The 17,491-nt window shown below is 40.8% G+C and overlaps 1 protein-coding gene and 1 non-coding gene across 2 annotated transcripts in view; one reads left to right on the plus strand and one right to left on the minus strand.

Moving 5' to 3' along the window:
- DNAJC12 (DnaJ heat shock protein family (Hsp40) member C12) overlaps positions 1-16,431 on the plus strand; it is a 44,732-nt gene extending 28,301 nt beyond the window's left edge. Inside the window, exons 4-5 of the mRNA XM_033209076.1 lie at positions 7,231-7,435; positions 16,153-16,431. Coding sequence (XP_033064967.1) covers positions 7,231-7,435; positions 16,153-16,247 — 300 coding nt within the window. The 3' untranslated portion in view covers positions 16,248-16,431. The remainder of the gene's footprint in view (positions 1-7,230; positions 7,436-16,152) is intronic.
- LOC117082883 lies at positions 4,075-4,181 on the minus strand. Its single transcript, XR_004436811.1, has one exon. It is a non-coding gene; the product is annotated as a U6 spliceosomal RNA (small nuclear RNA).
- Positions 16,432-17,491: the final 1,060 nt, after the last annotated feature.

A 17,491-nucleotide genomic window follows, 5' to 3' on the forward strand; every position in this document is an offset into this window, starting at 1 on the left:
ATATACCAAGTATTACCTGTTCTATACCTCATTTGATAGACATTCTATAACTTTCCTTTCATTCCTTTTTGTTCTTTTTTTTTTTTTTTTGAGATGGAGTCTCTCTCTGTCACCAGGCAGTGGTGCGATATGGACTCACTGCAACCTCCGTCTCCCGGATTCAAGCGATTCTCCTGCCTCAGACTCCTGGGTAGCTAGGACTACAGGCACACAACACCACACCTAGCTAATTTTTTTTGTATTTTTAGTAGAGACAGGGTTTCACCATGTTGGCCAGGATGATCTCCATCTCCTGACCTCGTGATCCGCCCGCCTCGGCCTCCCAAAATGCTGGGATTACAGGTGTGAGCCACCCCCCGGCCTCCTTTCTGTCTATGCCTTACAGTAACTTTTGCGTGTGAGAGCCTCACTTCTTTCTATAACATTTTAATTGTCGCCTTGTCTTTTTGCATATTTCATCTGTTCATCATTTTGCATTTGCTATTCTGGAGAAATTAATAACAATGATCATACCTAGTATTGTTCATCACCTAAGAGATCACTGTCTATCATTTTGTAGATAAATGTCACCATTAGGGTGTTTGCGTCAGGTATTCAGTAGTGTCCCCTTTATCCCCAGTTTTGCTTTCCTTGGCTTTAGTTACCTGCAATCAACCCCAGTGCAAAAATAGGTGAGTATAGTATGATAAAATATTTTGAGAGTGTGAGAGCACATTCACATAACTTTTATTACATATATTGTTATAATTATCCTAGTTTATTATTAGTTATTGTTATTAATCTTTTACTGTGCCTAATTTATAACTGTGGCCATGTGGGCGTAGTAGGAAGCTTTCCTGATAGGTAGTCTGTGGCCAGTTGGACCCACCCCAAACACACCTTGCCTAGCTGGGAACCCAGAAACAATCAGCAGACAAACAAGCCCATGTGGGGCTGACCCAACCAGTCCTCCCAGAGGCAATCAATTCATCACATGATCAGTTCACCAAAAATGTGTTTCCATTAACTCTTTATAAAATTTGTAGCAATTGAAGTGGCATGAGATAGTTTTAGCGGCTTATGAGAACTATGCCCATATGGCCACAGTTATAAATTAGGCACAATAAGAGATTAGTAACAATAACTAATAATAAACTAGAACAATGATAACAACATACATAATAAAAGTTATGTAAATGTGCTCTTACAAGCTCTCAAAATGTTTTATTGTACTATACTCACCTCGTTTTGGACTGGAGTTGAACTATAAACTTTATCATAGGTGTGTATATATCAGAAAAAGCATAGTATATGTAGAGTTTGGTACTACCCAAGGTTCAGGCATCCACATGGGGTCTTGGAATACCCCTTGAGGATAATGGTAGACTATCATATTATATGTGCCATTCTGACAATAAAATGATTATAACTTTATTATTTCAATTTTAGTGACATGTGTCTAAAACGCATGCCCAGCACATTTATAAATTTTTTTTTTTGAGACGGAGTTTTGTTCTTGTTGCCCAGGCTGGAGTGCAATGGTGCCATCTTGGCTCACTGCAACCTCTGCCTCCCGGGTTCAAGCAATTCTCCTACCTCAGCCTCATGAGTAGCTGAGATTACAGGCATACGCCACTACGCCTGACTAATTTTGTATCTTTAGTAGAGACAGGGTTTCTCCATGTTGGTCAGGCTGGTCTCAAACTCCCAACTTCAGGTGATCAGCCTGCCTCGTCCTCCCAAAGTGTTGGGATTACAGGTGTGAGCCACCACGCCTGGCTAGATTGTTAAATCTCATACATTCCCTTTCCTTCGCACCATCAACCCTGTGTTTCTGCTTTTTATTTAAGCAGTATAATCCCTCTGGAAGGAAAAGCATTGTTTGGGAGCATTATTAGTCCCTGTACCCACAAGGCAGGCCAAATCACAGTGTACTTTTGTAGCATCACACACAGGATCATATCTTGGGAATTTCCTTTCGGAAAATTCCTCAAATGAGCCACAGCCTCAGGGGTGCTACATTTTTTTAAATTAAAAACTTAAAAACATTTTCAATAGCTTTCGGGGTACGAATGGTGGTATGGTTTGGATTTGTGTCCTGCCCAAATCTCATATTGAATTGAATGAGGGTCCTGATGGGAGGTGATTGGATCATGAGGGTGGATTTCCCCCTTGCTTTTTTCATGATAGGGAGTTATCATGAGATCTGATGGTTTAAAAGTATGTGGCACTGGGGCCAGGCGCGGTGGCTCAAGCCTGTAATCCCAGCACTTTGGGAGGCCGAGGCAGGTGGATCACGAGGTCAGGAGATCAAGACCATCCTGGCTAACACGGTGAAACCCCGTCTCTACTAAAAATACAAAAAATTAGATGGGCGTGGTGGCGGGCGCCTGTAGTCCCAGCTACTTGAGAGGCTGAGGCAGGAGAGTGGCATGGACCCAGGAGGTAGAGCTTGCAGTGAGCTGAGATCGCACCACTGCACTGCAGCCTGGGCGACAGAGCAAGACTCCGTCTCAGAAAAAAAAAAAAAAAAAAGTATGTGGCACTTCTCCCTTCTCTCTCTTTCCTGCCACCATATGAAGAAGGCCCTTTCTTCTCCTTCACCTTCCACCATGATTGTAAGTTTCCTGAGGCCTCCCAGTCCTGCTTCCTGTTAAGCCTGAGGAACTGTGAGTCAATTAAACCTCTTTCCCTCATAAATTACGCAGTCTCAGGTAGTTCTTTACAGCAGTGTGAAACAGACTAATACAAGTGGTTTTTAGTCACATGGATGAATTGTATAGTGGTGAAGTCTGAAATTTTAGTGCACCCATCACCTGAGTAGTATACATTGTACCCAATATGTAGTTTTTTATCCTTCATCTCCCTCCCAGCTTCCTACTTTCTGTATATTATACCATTCTGTATGCTTCTGTGTACCCATAGCTTAGCTCCTACTTGTAACGGAGAACATACAATATTTGGTTTTCCATTCCTAAGTTACTTCATGTAGAACAATGGCCTCCAGCTCCATCTAAGTTGCTGCAAAAGATACTATTTTGCTCTTTTCTAGGGCTGAGTAATATTCCATGGTGTATATATACCACATTTCTATCATCCAGGAGTGATGCAACTGAACTGGCATTTTTTCCCCACACTGTCTGTCACTTTACTACCCACTTATTTATTTCTCTTTTCGTTTTCTAGAAGTTCTTCCTGATAGTTTAATTTGTAAAAATATTTTAAGACCTCACCCAGGTCAATGAATATGTTGGCAGTTTAAATTTAGACATGTAGTATTGGTCTGAAAAAAAGGGTTTGGAGTGAGGATTCAGTAATCCAGGTCTTTGGGATCCTGGGATAACCTGAAGAGTTATCCCAGGATTCCAAAGAATCTTAGGGAAATGTATCTTTGTCGTGCTAAATGGTTTTACCCACAGAAACCTAGGGTGTGGATGGCTCTCCCTCTAGCACCAAAATATACGGCAGCATGGATTTAGGATGTCTATGGGAAAAAGAAGCCACAGCAAAGGCACAGTCAAAATGAATGGCTGAGAAAAATTCTCATAAGCCGCTAAAACTATCTCATGCCACTTCAGTTGCTACAAATTTTATAAAGAGTTAATGGAAACACATTTTTGGTGAACTGATCATTTGACAAATTGATTGCCTCTGGGAGGGCTGGTTGGGTCAGCCCCACATGGGCCTGTTTGTCTGCTGATTGTTTCTGGGTTCCCAGCTGGGCAAGGTGTCTCTGGGGTGGGTCCAACTGGCCACAGACTACCTTTCAGGAAAGCTTCCTACTACGCCCACATGGCCACGGTTTCACCAGCCAGATGGGAAACTGTGTGCAGTTCAACACCTTCTGCTAGTTCAAAAGGCAATCTGTCTTAATTGGATGTTATACAAAAGCAGGTCAGAAATCACCCTGACAAATAAAAAATTCACTCGTGGTGATAGCTGATCCAGGATAACAATAACTAGTCAATTTTGTATAGCTATTTAGCTGATCTATGGCTCATCTAAGTCAATGGATTTAAAAAAATTTTGTGCCATAGTTTACTGGAATGTAAACCAAATTTTTTATTTCCCTGTGTGTGTGTGTGTGTGTGTGTGTGTTTTAATGAATGCTTCACGAATGTGCCTGTTATCTTTGCACAGGGACCATGATAATCTTCTTTGTATCATTCCAATTTTGGTATATGTGCTGCTGAGGCGAGCACTTTTCCTAGTATTGACAAAGGTCTAGAATGTAAGAAAATGACTTCCTAGAGAAAAAAAAAAACAACTCATTTAAGAAAGCTGGTAAACAAGTTAGTTGTGAAGGCAGAATAACAACATAGCAATTTCATAAACTGTTAAGATTAGTGGCCTTTGCACCTAGGTTTGCTGTCTGTTTAGTGTTAGTTCCTTCCATGCATATATAGATTTTCTGTCTTGTGCATTTTATTATCTTGCTCTACAGACTCTCCCCTTTCTAGTCTCTCTCTTAGTCGGTATCAATTGCTGTCATTTGATATCTTTTATTGCTGCTGATTCTATTGAAATGAGTAGCTCCACAATAGACTAGTTCGCTTGATGTTAAATGTTGTTCTGTGCAACTAATACCCTTGTGGAGTTGAGATATATGCTTGTGAACACAGAAATGAGTGATTTGCAGACTATCTAACTGTGTCCCAGCAAACAGTGATGCTTAGCATCACTCTGATGTTAGTCCTTTGATTGAACTACAAAGCATGAGAAGCCCTTGTATCTGAGGTTAGATACAGTTTGGATATTTCTTCTGTATATTTCTTTAATGAGGATCAGCAGATGTGGGATTCTGATGATAACATATTTTATTCTGATTTACTCACAAAGGAGATGGATAAGACTACTATTTCAGAACATCTTTTCACTGAAACCTTTAAAGCATTTACTGTGGATTAGACATTAATCCTATCTAAGGCAGACCACAGGTACTTTGATTTCAAGAGAGAAGTACTGAGGCACAGAGATCAATACATCATGTACAGGCCACCTTGCTGGCTTGTGAAGCTCACAGTTTACATTTTCAGCTCTCTGGGCCCTGAATTCTTGAACGTCTTATTCCCTGTTTTTCACTAACCTTCGTAGTATCCTTTTGCAGAGGAAGTCACTGGCAGCTTTTTTATCTTGTGCATATGCAAAAACCAAACCAAAGCAACAAACCTAAACCAACCAAAGTCAATTTTTTTTAATACCAGCTGAGGCATTGCCTCTTTAAAAAATTAACATTTTTATTTTGAAATAAAATCTACAGAGAAATGGGTAGTACTTGCATTTACAATTTAGCAAATGGTTTTGAAGTGTAATTTACTCTGTAACTATTCCCTTCCCACACATATTGTTGGCACCAGGAATCTCCCTCCTTATATGTTTTTGCATCGAAACTTCATCTAATTTTAAAAATAGAATATTTTCTTTTTTTTTTTTTGAGACAGAGTCTCGTTCTGTCACCCAGACTGGAGTGCAGTGGTGCAATACCAACTCACTGCAACCCCCGCCTCCTGGATTCAAGTGATTCTCGTGCGTCAGTCTCCTGGGTAGCTGGGATTATAGGCACACACTACCTTGTCCAACTAATTTTTGTTTTTTTAAGTAGAGATGGGGTTTCACCATGTTGGCCAGGCTGGTTTGGAACTCCTGACCTCATGATCCACCCGCCTTGGACTCCCAAAGTGCTGGGATTACAGGCGTGAGCCACAGCGCCCAGCCTAAAATAGAATATTTTCTAATTGTAGATATATATAATCTTCTCATAGAAAATTTGGGAAATACAAAAACAAAAGATGTAATTCTGTTACACAGATATAACTACAGTTGCATTTTGGTGCCTTTCATTCCCATTTATTTTTCTTCTTTCTTTTTTTTTTTTTTTTTTTTTTTGAGACTGAGTCTTGCTCTGTTGCCCAGGCTGGAGTGCAATTGTGCAATCTCGGCTCACTGCAACCTCCGCCTCCTGGGTTCAAGCAATTCTCCCGCCTCAGCCTCCTGAGTAGCTGGGATTACAGGTGTGCACCACCACGCCCAGCTAATTTTTGTATTTTTGTATTTTTTTTTTTTTTTGATACGGAGGCTTGCTCTGCCGCCCGGGCTGGAGTGCAGTGGCCGGATCTCAGCTCACTGCAAGCTCCGCCTCCCGGGTTTCCGCCATTCTCCTGCCTCAGCCTCCCGAGTAGCTGGGACTACAGGCGCCCGCCACCTCGCCCGGCTAGTTTTCTTGTATTTTTAGTAGAGACGGGGTTTCACTGTGTTAGCCAGGATGGTCTCGATCTCCTGACCTTGTGATCCGCCCGTCTCGGACTTCCAAAGTGCTGGGATTACAGGCTTGAGCCACCGCGCCCGGCCTTAATTTTTGTATTTTTAGTAGAGATGGGGATTTCACCATGTTGGCCAGGATGGTCTCAAACTCCTTGCCTCAGTGTTGCCTCAAGTGATCCACCCACCTTGGCTTCCCAAAGTGCTGGGATTACAAGCACGAACCACTGCGCCCAGCCTCTTTTCTTTTTCTTGTTAGGGTGAGAGCTGATTACATTTATTGGTGGCAATGACTGCTTTATGGGGTGGTTCTTGGATCTTGGGGTTGATTAGCCTGTGGACTGGTTATATTTGAAGAAGAGGATTCAGGATGACACTTTTTTGTAGTTGGGAAGAGACAGGTTGAAGGTGGGAATAAATGACTTCTTTGGTTTGAATAGAGCAGAGAGCTAGAATATTTATAATTTTAGGGTGTTAAAAGGCTGTGTTTCCCTCTAGTCTTGAGTTTTGGTAATAGAGCTAGTAAGTCACTGTTTCTTAGTACTTCAGGAATAGCTTCCCACAGTATCCAGATGAGGTTTTAAGAAATAGTTAGGCATTATTTTGGTTGATGGTAGGGCTAATGATTCCACTTGAAATATTCTTGACACAGCAAATCAAAAGCGCTCTTTTTCACTGTATTCATTTGTTAGTTCATCCACCCATCTCTCCATTCATTCATCCATCTGTCCAATTTTTAGATCTAATAGGAAATACATATACAGAACAGAAAATAAAAAAGGTACAGAAGGGTGTATGGTGAAAAGTAACTATTAATAGTTGGATTAATTAATATCTGGATTAATTTATGAGTAACTTGTTAATAGTCAAGTCTAACATGTTGTTAATTAGCGCTACAGTAGTAGGTCAGGTGTTACCACATATCAAACTTTAAATATAGAAAATCATATAATATAAATTTAATTTTTATATCTCTGCTTTACATTAATTTAGTCCATGCACTGGGCCATCAGAGGTAAAAAAGACCTGATGCTGGAAGAATCTGATAAGACTCATACCAGCAAGATTGAAAATGAGGAATGGAATGAGCAAAGAGAAAGAAAGAAAGAGGAGCTGGCTTCAACTACAGAGAAAACGGAGAAGAAAGAACCCAAGCCCCTGGAGAAGTCAGTCTCCCCGCAAAATTCAGATTCCTCAAGTAAGTCATGTTATATAACTGCAGAAAGGAGAAAGTCTGAAATTAAAGAGCTCTGTTTATAATGCATTTATTCCTAACTTTTCCAATTTGCACAGCAGTGCCAAGTTTAAAGATTGGTTTAGCATCTTAAAAGAAACTTAGCATTGACACCGAAACGGGAAGGCATTCCTCAGAAGGGAAACCTTGAGACAATTCTCAGTGTCTTTGGCTTTACTGAAATAACACTAGCTAACATTGATTGAATGTTTACTATGTGCAGGAACACTCTTTACATGTATTAGTTTACATTTATGATCTCATTTAATATTAATTTTACATATATTAACTTATTTAATTCTCACTACAAGCTTGTAGACTGATGTCAATATTATTCTCATTTTATAGATGAGAAAACCAAAGTCCAGGAGGTTGAGTAATTTGCTTAAAGTCATACAGCTTATATGGGAAGGGAAAGGGGTCTGAACTAAGGCAGGTTGGCTTCAGACTCAGTGTTCCAAGGCATTGCCCTATCTTGTGATAATATCTTATTTAATTTAATTTTTTCTTTTTTGAGATGGAGTCTCACTCTGTCATCTAGGCTAGAGTGCAGTGGCATAATCTCAGCTCATTGCAACCTCTGCCTCCCGGGTTCAAGCGATTCTTGTGCCTCAGACTCCCCTGTAGCTGGGACTACAGGCGCCTGCCACAATGCCTGGCTAATTTTTATGTTTTTAGTAGAGATGGGGTTTCACCATATTGGCCAGGCTGATCTCGAACTCCTGACCTCAGGTGATCCTCCTGCCTGGGCCTCCCAAAGTGCTGGGATTACAGGTGTGAGCCACCATGCCCAGCCCAATAATGCCTTATCTGTAAGTAGCTCTCTAGACATTCTGAATCATTTATAAATCCACTGAAGCAGAGTATTATAGAAGTTTACCTCCTGGCTACCAAGCTATACTACCTGAGTTCACATCCTAGCTCTACTGCTTATCATCTGTATTACTTGGCAAAGTTACTTAACTTCTCTAGACCTCAGTTTCTGCATCTATAAAATAGGGATTATAATAGTACTTGCTCATCTAGGTGCATTGCTATGCACTTGTAGTCCTAGCTACTCAGGAGGCTGAGACAGGAGGCTGGCTTGAGGCCAGGAGTTCAAGGCTGCTGTGTGCGATGATCACTCCTGTTATTAGGTGCTTGCATTCCATCCTGGGTGACATAGTGAGACTCCATCTCTTAAATAGAGTTACCAAACTTCTTATAGAGTTACCATGAGGATTAAATGGGGAGATACATACAAAATGCTTAGCACAGCGGTTCACCTCTAGGAAGCCCTAGGTAAATGTTAGCTGTTTGTATGATTTGTCTATCTGACAATCTATCTAGCCATCCAACTAGTTTAGATGTGTTATATATACACACACATTGTAACTGTCCTTCAAATTATGTGTTGATTCTCAGAGTAGTGATGTAACACCCTATTAGAATTTAGCCTTTAAGCAGAACGTTCCTGAACACCCTAGAACACTTATATTAAAAAGAAGATAGATGGCTTGTGGTGGATTATAGTCTTTTGAGAAATAGTCACTTCAAATCTCTTTTTGGGGAGAACTTTTACATGTTCTCTTCTTGCTGGGAATGAAGTTTCATAGAGTTTGATTCAGATGTCTCTGTTGGTTACCCAAGAGATGGCTGTGGAGTCTGCACATTGATTGCATCACCCAGTAACTGGAAATGGTTATAATATAACAAACTGATCAAAGGAGAAGCCCGAAATGTAGAAAAACAGTGTTTTAAGCAAACACAGGAGTACAATCACTCCTCTGCATGTAAACATGATGAATGTTCTGTTATGTGTGTCTTGAACCCCCGGGGGTTCCCTGAGTCTTTCTGTTTCTGTCAGATTTAGATCAAGTCTGTGCACACCAGAATTAGGTGTAGTGTGGGTGGGGTGAGAGATACTTCAGAGACTCAGGCATAATGCTGAGGCCTCATGAGCCCCTCTCATAGGATTCTATGAAATTTTCCTTCTTTTTAAAAAAATAGTCATTAGATACTGAATAAAAACAAAAGAAGTATAGACTTGCTGTTAAAAAAATTCAAAGAATCATATATAGGCAGTAACTTAGTGTCTACCCCAGGCTGCCAACCTTCTCTGCTTCTATTTCTTTTTTTTCTTTTTTTTTTTTTTTTTGAGACGGAGTCTCACCCTGTTGCTAGGCTGGAGTGCAGTGGCGTAATCCCAGTTCACTGCAACCTCCACCTCATGGGTTCAGGTGATTCTCCTGCCTCAGCCTCCTGAGTAGCTGAGATTACAGGCACGCACCACCACACCTGGCTAATTTTTGTATTTTTAGTAGAGACAGAGTTTCACCATGTTGGCCAGGATGGTGTCGATCTCTTGACCTTGTGATCCACCACCTTGGCCTCCCAAAGTGCTGGGATTACAGGTGTGAGCCACCGTGCCCGGCCAACTCTGCTTCTATTTCTTGAAGTAACCAAGGCTGACACTCAGATGTGTTTCCTTCCACTATTCTCCATGCTAATACAAGTGTGTATATGTGCACTTACGAGAGCTTTAAAAGTAAAGAATGGGGCTATACTGCACACATTTCTCTGTGTTACACAGTGGTTAAGAATGTGGGTTCAGCTTTTCACTGATGAGTTGTATGACCTTGGGCAAGCTAGTTAACCCCTCTGCATCTATGTCTTCTTAATTATATAATGGTCAAAATATTAGTGTCTACCTCATAAGAATTTTTTTTTTTTGAGGAGTAAATAACTTAATTGTCTGGATGCAGTGGCTCACACCTGCAATCCCAGCAATTAGGGAGGGTGAGGTGGGTGGATTGCTTGAGGCCGGGAGTTTGAGACCAACCTGGGCAACATGGCGAAACCATCTCTAAAAAAAAATACGAAAATTAGCTAGGAGTGGTGGTACGTGCCTGTAATCCCAGTTACTTGAGCCCTGGTGTGTAGGGGGATGTTGAGGCTGCAGTAAGCTGCAATTGCACCTCTGTACTCCAGCCTGGGTGACAGAATGAGATCCTGTCTCTCACACACACACATACACACACACACACACACACGTAAAATATTTAGACCAGTACCAGGCACATCATAAACACTTTTTTAGTGTTAACTTTTATTATTAAGGGACTTCTTTTTAAATCCTTACATTCAGAATGAATTCCTGCTTTTTAACAGCTGATAACATTCCACAGTGTAGATATATATTATGTCAAAGTCAAAAATATAGATTCGAATCTCTATGTAAAACATTTTACTTGGGAAAATATATAAAAACTACATTGCAATTCAGGGCATACACACAGATGGGTGGTCTTTGGTGTGTCTGAAGAACAAATAAAATGTTGCGTGTTTTATTAGAAAGAGAAATGTTACATATTGTTATGAAAGAAAACTCATGGGCACTAGCAAAGTTTTTTGGAGCTAGCAAGCTCTAATTGGTGAGTGATGGCAATAGGTAAAACTAGCCTTAGAGGCAAGGCAGGTCATTTCAGCAGCTGGCTTGTGATAGAATTCTTGGGCAGGCATTTGTGTCTTGAGTGCTTTTCTTTTCCTCTCCCTGGTTCTTGACTCTAATTTACTTGGGTAATAACAGATAATGCCAATTCATATAATTAATTTTCACATATAATTTACTCAGAACAAATTGTGATGCCAGTTTTAATGTCTTCATATTGTGATACATATGCTGTTTTTTTGAAGTGAAGCCAGCCCTGCAGTGGCTTGGGCCTGTACTCCTAGAATTTTGGGAGGCAGAGGTGGGAGGATCGCTCGAGTCCAGGAGTTTGAGACCAGCTTGAGCAACATAGCAAGAGCCCTGTCTCTACAAAAGTAAAAAAAACATTATCTAGGTATTGTGGCGTGTGCCTGTAGTCCCAGCTACTTGGGAGGCTGAGCCCGGGGGTTTGAAGCTGCAGTGAGCTATGATCCTGCCACTGTATTCCAGCCTAGGTGACAGAGCAAGACCCTGTGTCTCCCTGTGTCAAAAAAAAAAAAAAAAAAAAAAAAAAGAACGAAGTGGAGGGGATGGGAATCATTGTTCTTTTTTTCTGAAACAGAGTTTCGCTCCTGTTGCCCAGGCTAGAGTGCAGTGGCACCATCTCAGCTCACTGCAACCTCCACCGCCTGGGTTCTAGTGATTCTCCTGCCTCAGCCTCCCAAGTAGCTGGGATTACAGGCACCCGCCACCATACCCGGCTAATTTTCATGTTTTTATTAGAGATGGGGTTTTACCATGTTGCCCAGTCTGGTTTAGAACTCCTGACCTCAGGTCATCTGCCCACTTTGGCCTCCCAAAGTGCTGAGATTACAGGCATGAGCCACTGCACCCGACTGGGAATCATTGTTCTAAGAAGCTGTTGTTGGAGAATTATGAAATTCTGCCAAAGGTTGCATTTACAAGTATTTTCTTTATGCTGTTTAAAAGATTATTGGCTTTTCTGACTAGTGCCTTAAAGCTGGAGTTGGATATATCAAAGTGCTGTTGCATGATTATTTATGATTTCATTTTACTGCAGTGTAAATTTTTGTAATGTCAGCATTTAAGAAATATTACTCCCGTCAACTTTACGAAGCCCTGCGTGGCTTCTTATATATTACTTTTCAGCATATTTGCTAATTTCCTCAAGCAGTGCTAGATATTCACTTTGGAATTTGCCTTTTGATGTCTCTTCTGTGATGAGTAGCCACCAAATAGCCCCCACCACACTCTAATTCTTTATTGCAAACAGTGAAATATGGAGCACTGCATCTGAAAACCACTGTGCAAGACAATCTCACTTTTACTTTCTTTCTGCTTAAATATGCAATAAATATGCATTCTGATAAATACAGTTCTAGAATAAAATAGTTTTGTGTAACATCTTGGAGTAAAAAAGAGAAAGAAAAATTTTTTTTTTTTTGAGAAGGAGTCTTGCTTTGTTCCCCAGGCTGGAGTGCAGTGGCACCATCTCGGCTCACTGCAACCTCTGCCGCCTGGATTCAAGCTATTCTCCTGCCTCAGCCTCCCAAGTAGCTGGGATTACAGGTACCTGCCACCATGCCTGGCTAATTTTTTGTGTTTTTAGTAGAGACGGAGTTTCACCATGTTGGCCAGGCTGGTCTCGAACTCCTGACCTCGTGATCTGCCCACCTTGGCCCCCCAAAGCACTGGGATTACAGGTGTGAGCCACCACGTCCCACCAAGAAAAATTTAAATGTATGCAATGATTTTGGTGTGCTGCCATGTCCCTGGGCACCTGCCTTCCTAGGCATTGCCAACCCTGTGGCTCCAACCACAAACATTATGACTCTGTCAGAGGGCTTGCTCTGGCAATGGAGCCTGCTTGGCAGCAAATCAGCAGGCAGTAATTGCCAGGAAGTAAATGCCCTTTGCATGACAATAATGAGTGGGAGTGGGAGGCTAAATTCCCCACGTCCTTCACCCCTCACATGAGATAACTCTAAAAAGTTTTATATTGTCTCCCAGGGTTCCCCAGTGGGATCATTTGCAGTTACCCATAGTGGTAACTTGTTTGATAACGTACCTTTTCTAGATTTGGTTCTAATTCTGTTAAGGTGCCACCTGGGATCACCTCCCAAATTAGCCACTTTGTTTCAAATTCTTTTTTTTTTTTTTTTGAGATAGAGTCTCATTCTGTCACCCAGGCTGGAGTGCAGTGGTGCGATCTTGACTCACTGCAGCCTCGACCTCCTAGGCTCAGATGATCCTCCCACCTCAGCCCCCAAATGGCTGGGACTGCAGGTGTGCACCACCACATCCGGCGAATTTTTTATAGAGATGGAGTTTCGCCATATTGCCCAGGCTGGTCTCAAACTCCTGAGGTCAAGTGATCCATTGGCCTCAGCTTCCCAAAGTGCTGGGATTATAGATGTGGGCCACTGTGCCCAACCTGTTTCAAGTTCTTGTCTGCATGTCTATTTCTACAGGAACCCAAACTAGAAACTACATCCTTTTTTTTTTTTTTTTTTTTATGGAGTCTCGCTCCGTTGCCCAGGCTGGAGTGCAATGGCATAATCTGGGCTCACTGCAACCTCCGCCTCCCGGGTTCAAGCGGTTCTCCTGCTTCAGCCTCCTAAGTAGCTGGGATTGCTGGCGCGTGCCACCATGCCCAGCTAATTTTTGTATTTTTAGTAGAGACGGGGTTTCGACATGTTGGTCAGGCTGGTCTCAAACTCCCAACCTCGTGATCCGCCCGCCTTGGCCTCCTCCCAACGTGCTGGGATCACAGGCGTGAGCCACCATGCCCGGCCAGAAACTACATCTTTTTAAACAAAAATGACACTTATTTGCTATATAAAATGTGAGAAAATATGATCAAGCAAAAGGAAGAACATATAACTCATAATCTTACCATTTAGAGAAATATGTATTATCGATATTTTGGTATATTTTCATTTGTGTTAGTATGTTTAGAAGGATCATACTATACATATTTTGTGAGTAAGTTTTAATTATAGGAACAATTATAGCAATCAGAAACAATTTTCTTTTTGCTTTTTCCCCAAATGAAAATTCTTTAGATTTGTTTTCTCCAATAATTCTTTAAAAAGTGTCAGTGTAGGCCGGGCGCGGTGGCTCAAGCCTGTAATCCCAGCACTTTGGGAGGCCGAGACGGGCAGATCACGAGGTCAGGAGATGAGACCATCCTGGCTAACATGGTGAAACCCCGTCTCTACTAAAAAATACAAAAAAAAAAAAAAAAACTAGCTGGGCGAGGTGGCGGGCGCCTGTAGTCCCAGCTACTCGAGAGGCTGAGGCAGGAGAATGGCGTAAACCCGGGAGGCGGAGCTTGCAGTGAGCTGAGATCCGGCCACTGCATTCCAGCCCGGGCGACAGAGCGAGACTCCATCTCAAAAAAAAAAAAAAAAAAAGTGTCAGTGTAATCTGTTTTTCTGAGATAACCATTGTTAACTACTCTGTGTATGCTTTTTCTGACTACATATTTATATACTATATTAAAATATCATATTTATATGCTATATATCATATTTATATACTATATTAAAATATCAATGGAAGCATATTTTATATATTATTCTGTAACCTGCTTTTTCATTAGCAATATTATTAACATAAAAAGACAAAAAGCATAGCTGTTTATTGCAGAAAAATAAGAAAGTACAGATAAACAACAAAGAGTATAAAAAATGAAAATTGGCCAGGCACAGTGGCTGACGCCTGTAATCCCAGCACTTTGGGAGGCTGAGGCGGGTGGATCACCTGAGGTCAGGAATTTGAGACCAGCCTGACCAACATGGAGAAATCCTGACTCTACTAAAAATACAAAAATTAGCTGAGTGTGGTGACTCATGCCTATAATCCCAGCACTTGGGAGGCTGAGGCAGGAGAATCACTGGAACTCGGGAGGCGGAGGTTGTGGTGAGCTGAGATCGCACCATTGCACTCCAGCCTGGGCAACAAGAGCGAAACTCTGTGTCAGAAAAATAAACAAACAAACAGACAAAGAAAATCACATCTATTGTAACAATCCAGGGATAAATACTATTAATTTTGGTGTACCTTTTCCTATCTGTTTGTTTGTTTTTTGAGAGAGTCTCACTCTACTACCCAGGCTTGAGTGCAGTGGCACACTCTCAGCTCCGCCTCTGGGGCTCAAGTAATCCTCTTGTCTTAGTCTCCTGAGTAGCTGGGACCACAGGCACATGCCACCACGCCCGTCTAATTTTTTTTTTTTTTTTTTTTTTTTTTGTAGAGACGGGGTTTTGCCATGTTGCCCATGCTGGTCTCGAACTCCTGAGCTCAAGAGATGCACCTGCCTTGGCCTCCCAAAGTGCTATGATTACAGGCGTGAGCCACCATGCCTGGCCTTTTTTTAGATTTAAAAAAATTTCACATAAATACTCATGTGAATAATGAGTTCAGGAATGGGATCATACTATATAAACAGTGTTTTTTTTTTTAACTGTCACTTAGCAATGTGTTATGAGCATTTTTCTATGATGGTAAATATTAAAATATTGTTAATGATGATATCAAAACCTTTTAACCAGCTTTCATTTGCTAAAGTTTAGAATGTTTCCTGGTTTGCAAACAAAATTTATAAATGATATCATTATAAACATCCTTACAGTTAAATCGTTAGGTGCATCCATTATTATTTCTGTAGGATACATTTCAAGAAGTAAAATTATTGGGTCAAAGGTTTATACATTTTAACAAGTTTGATAAATATTGTCAAATTGCCTGCCAGAGGAATTTTGCCAATTTATACTTCTAGTAGAGAAGGAAAATTACCTTCTTTTCCTCTGGTTTTCAACAATGTTGTTTATTGTAACTAAAAAAGAAAAATCTTATTACCGTGGAATTCAATTAGGGATTCAATTCAGGGATCCTTTTACCACTGACTTTTAACTTTTGAAAGGTTTTTGAAAACTGTGAACTTTGTTTTGAATTTCTTTGCATGTGAATTGTCAAAATCCCCACCACTGGAGGCATCTATGTATTTCATCTTATTAAGTATTTAAGCATGTGAGGTCTTATCATCCATATAAATTGTAATTCCTGTTCATAAGAATTCCAGTCTGCTTAAGTTAATCCATTTCTCTAAGATGTTAATAATTCACACCAAAGTCTTACCCTTACATTGTACCTGTTGCAGTGAAATTTTATCCCCAAGCTGTTTTACTGTAACAAGATTGACTTTTCCTACTTCTGATTTTAAACATTTATTTTTTTTCCTTTAAAGATTTTTCAGATGTGAATGGTTGGCACCTTCGTTTCCGCTGGTCCAAGGATGCTCCCTCAGAACTCCTGAGGAAGTTCAGAAACTATGAAATATGAAATATCTCTGCTTCAAAAATGAGGAAGAGCAAGACTGTCTTCTATGCTGCCAACATGCAGTCTTTGTTTATATATTAAAAATGTCGTGTTTATATGTCATGTCTGTGAATTGCTGAGTACTAATTGATTCCTCCATCCTTGAATCAGTTCTCATAATACTTTTTTTTTTTTTTTTTGAGACGGAGTCTCGCTATCACCCAGGCTGGAGTGCAGTGGCCGGATCTCAGCTCACCGCAAGCTCCGCCTCCCAGGTTCACGCCATTCTCCTGCCTCAGCTTCCGGAGTAGCTGGGACTACAGGCGCCCGCCACGTCGCCCGGCTAGTTTTTTGTATTTTTTAGTAGAGACGGGGTTTCACCATGTTAGCCAGGATGGTCTCGATCTCCTGACCTCGTGATCCACCCGTCTCGGCCTCCCAAAGTGCTGGGATTACAGGCTTGAGCCACCGCGCCCGGCCTTCATAATGCTTTTTAAATGAGAAAAATTCAGAAGATGAATTTCTCCCAATATTTGAATAAATTAAAGCTCTTAGATACAGAGTAGATTGTATTACATGCTTTTTCCTGTTAACACTACTTATAGAAATCCATTAAAAAATCAATCTCTGTACAGTGTATTTAAATATTTCATTGATATACTGTGATCTCTATTGTGATGGATATACAAAAAATGTTTTCTTACTCTTGACTTAAAATGAAATGTGAAATTACTTGTCTAAATCCCGTGGAGAAAAATAAATAATTTTCCCAAAGTTCATAATGAATTTATAATTCAATTTTTTTTTAGGGTCTTGCTCTGTCACTCAGGCTAGAGTGCCGTGGCATAATCATAGCCCAATACAATCTCAAACTCCTGTGCTCAAATTATCCTCCTACCTCAGCCTCCCTAGTAGCTGGGACTACAGGCACACACCACCATGTCTGACTAATTTTTTATTTTCTGTAGAGATGAAGTCTTGCTATGTTGCCCAGGCTAGTCTTGAACTCCTGGCCTCAAGTGATCCTCCCATCTTGGCCTCCCAAAGTGCTCGGAAAACAGGCATGAGCCACCATGCCCGGCCTTGATGGTATTTAAAAAATAATTTGAATAGATATTTCTAATTTAATTTTAAAAGTTATGATTTATTTGAGGAAATTATATGTATGTGTGTATATATTTGTGTGTGTGTGTGTGTGTGTATGTATATATATATTTTCTTTTTTTCTTGAGATGGAGTCTCACTCTGTCACCCAGGCTGGAATGCAG

Source organism: Trachypithecus francoisi, unplaced genomic scaffold (assembly GCF_009764315.1).
Source record: "Trachypithecus francoisi isolate TF-2019V2 unplaced genomic scaffold, Tfra_2.0 Lachesis_group9, whole genome shotgun sequence".
NCBI lineage: Eukaryota > Metazoa > Chordata > Mammalia > Primates > Cercopithecidae > Trachypithecus > Trachypithecus francoisi.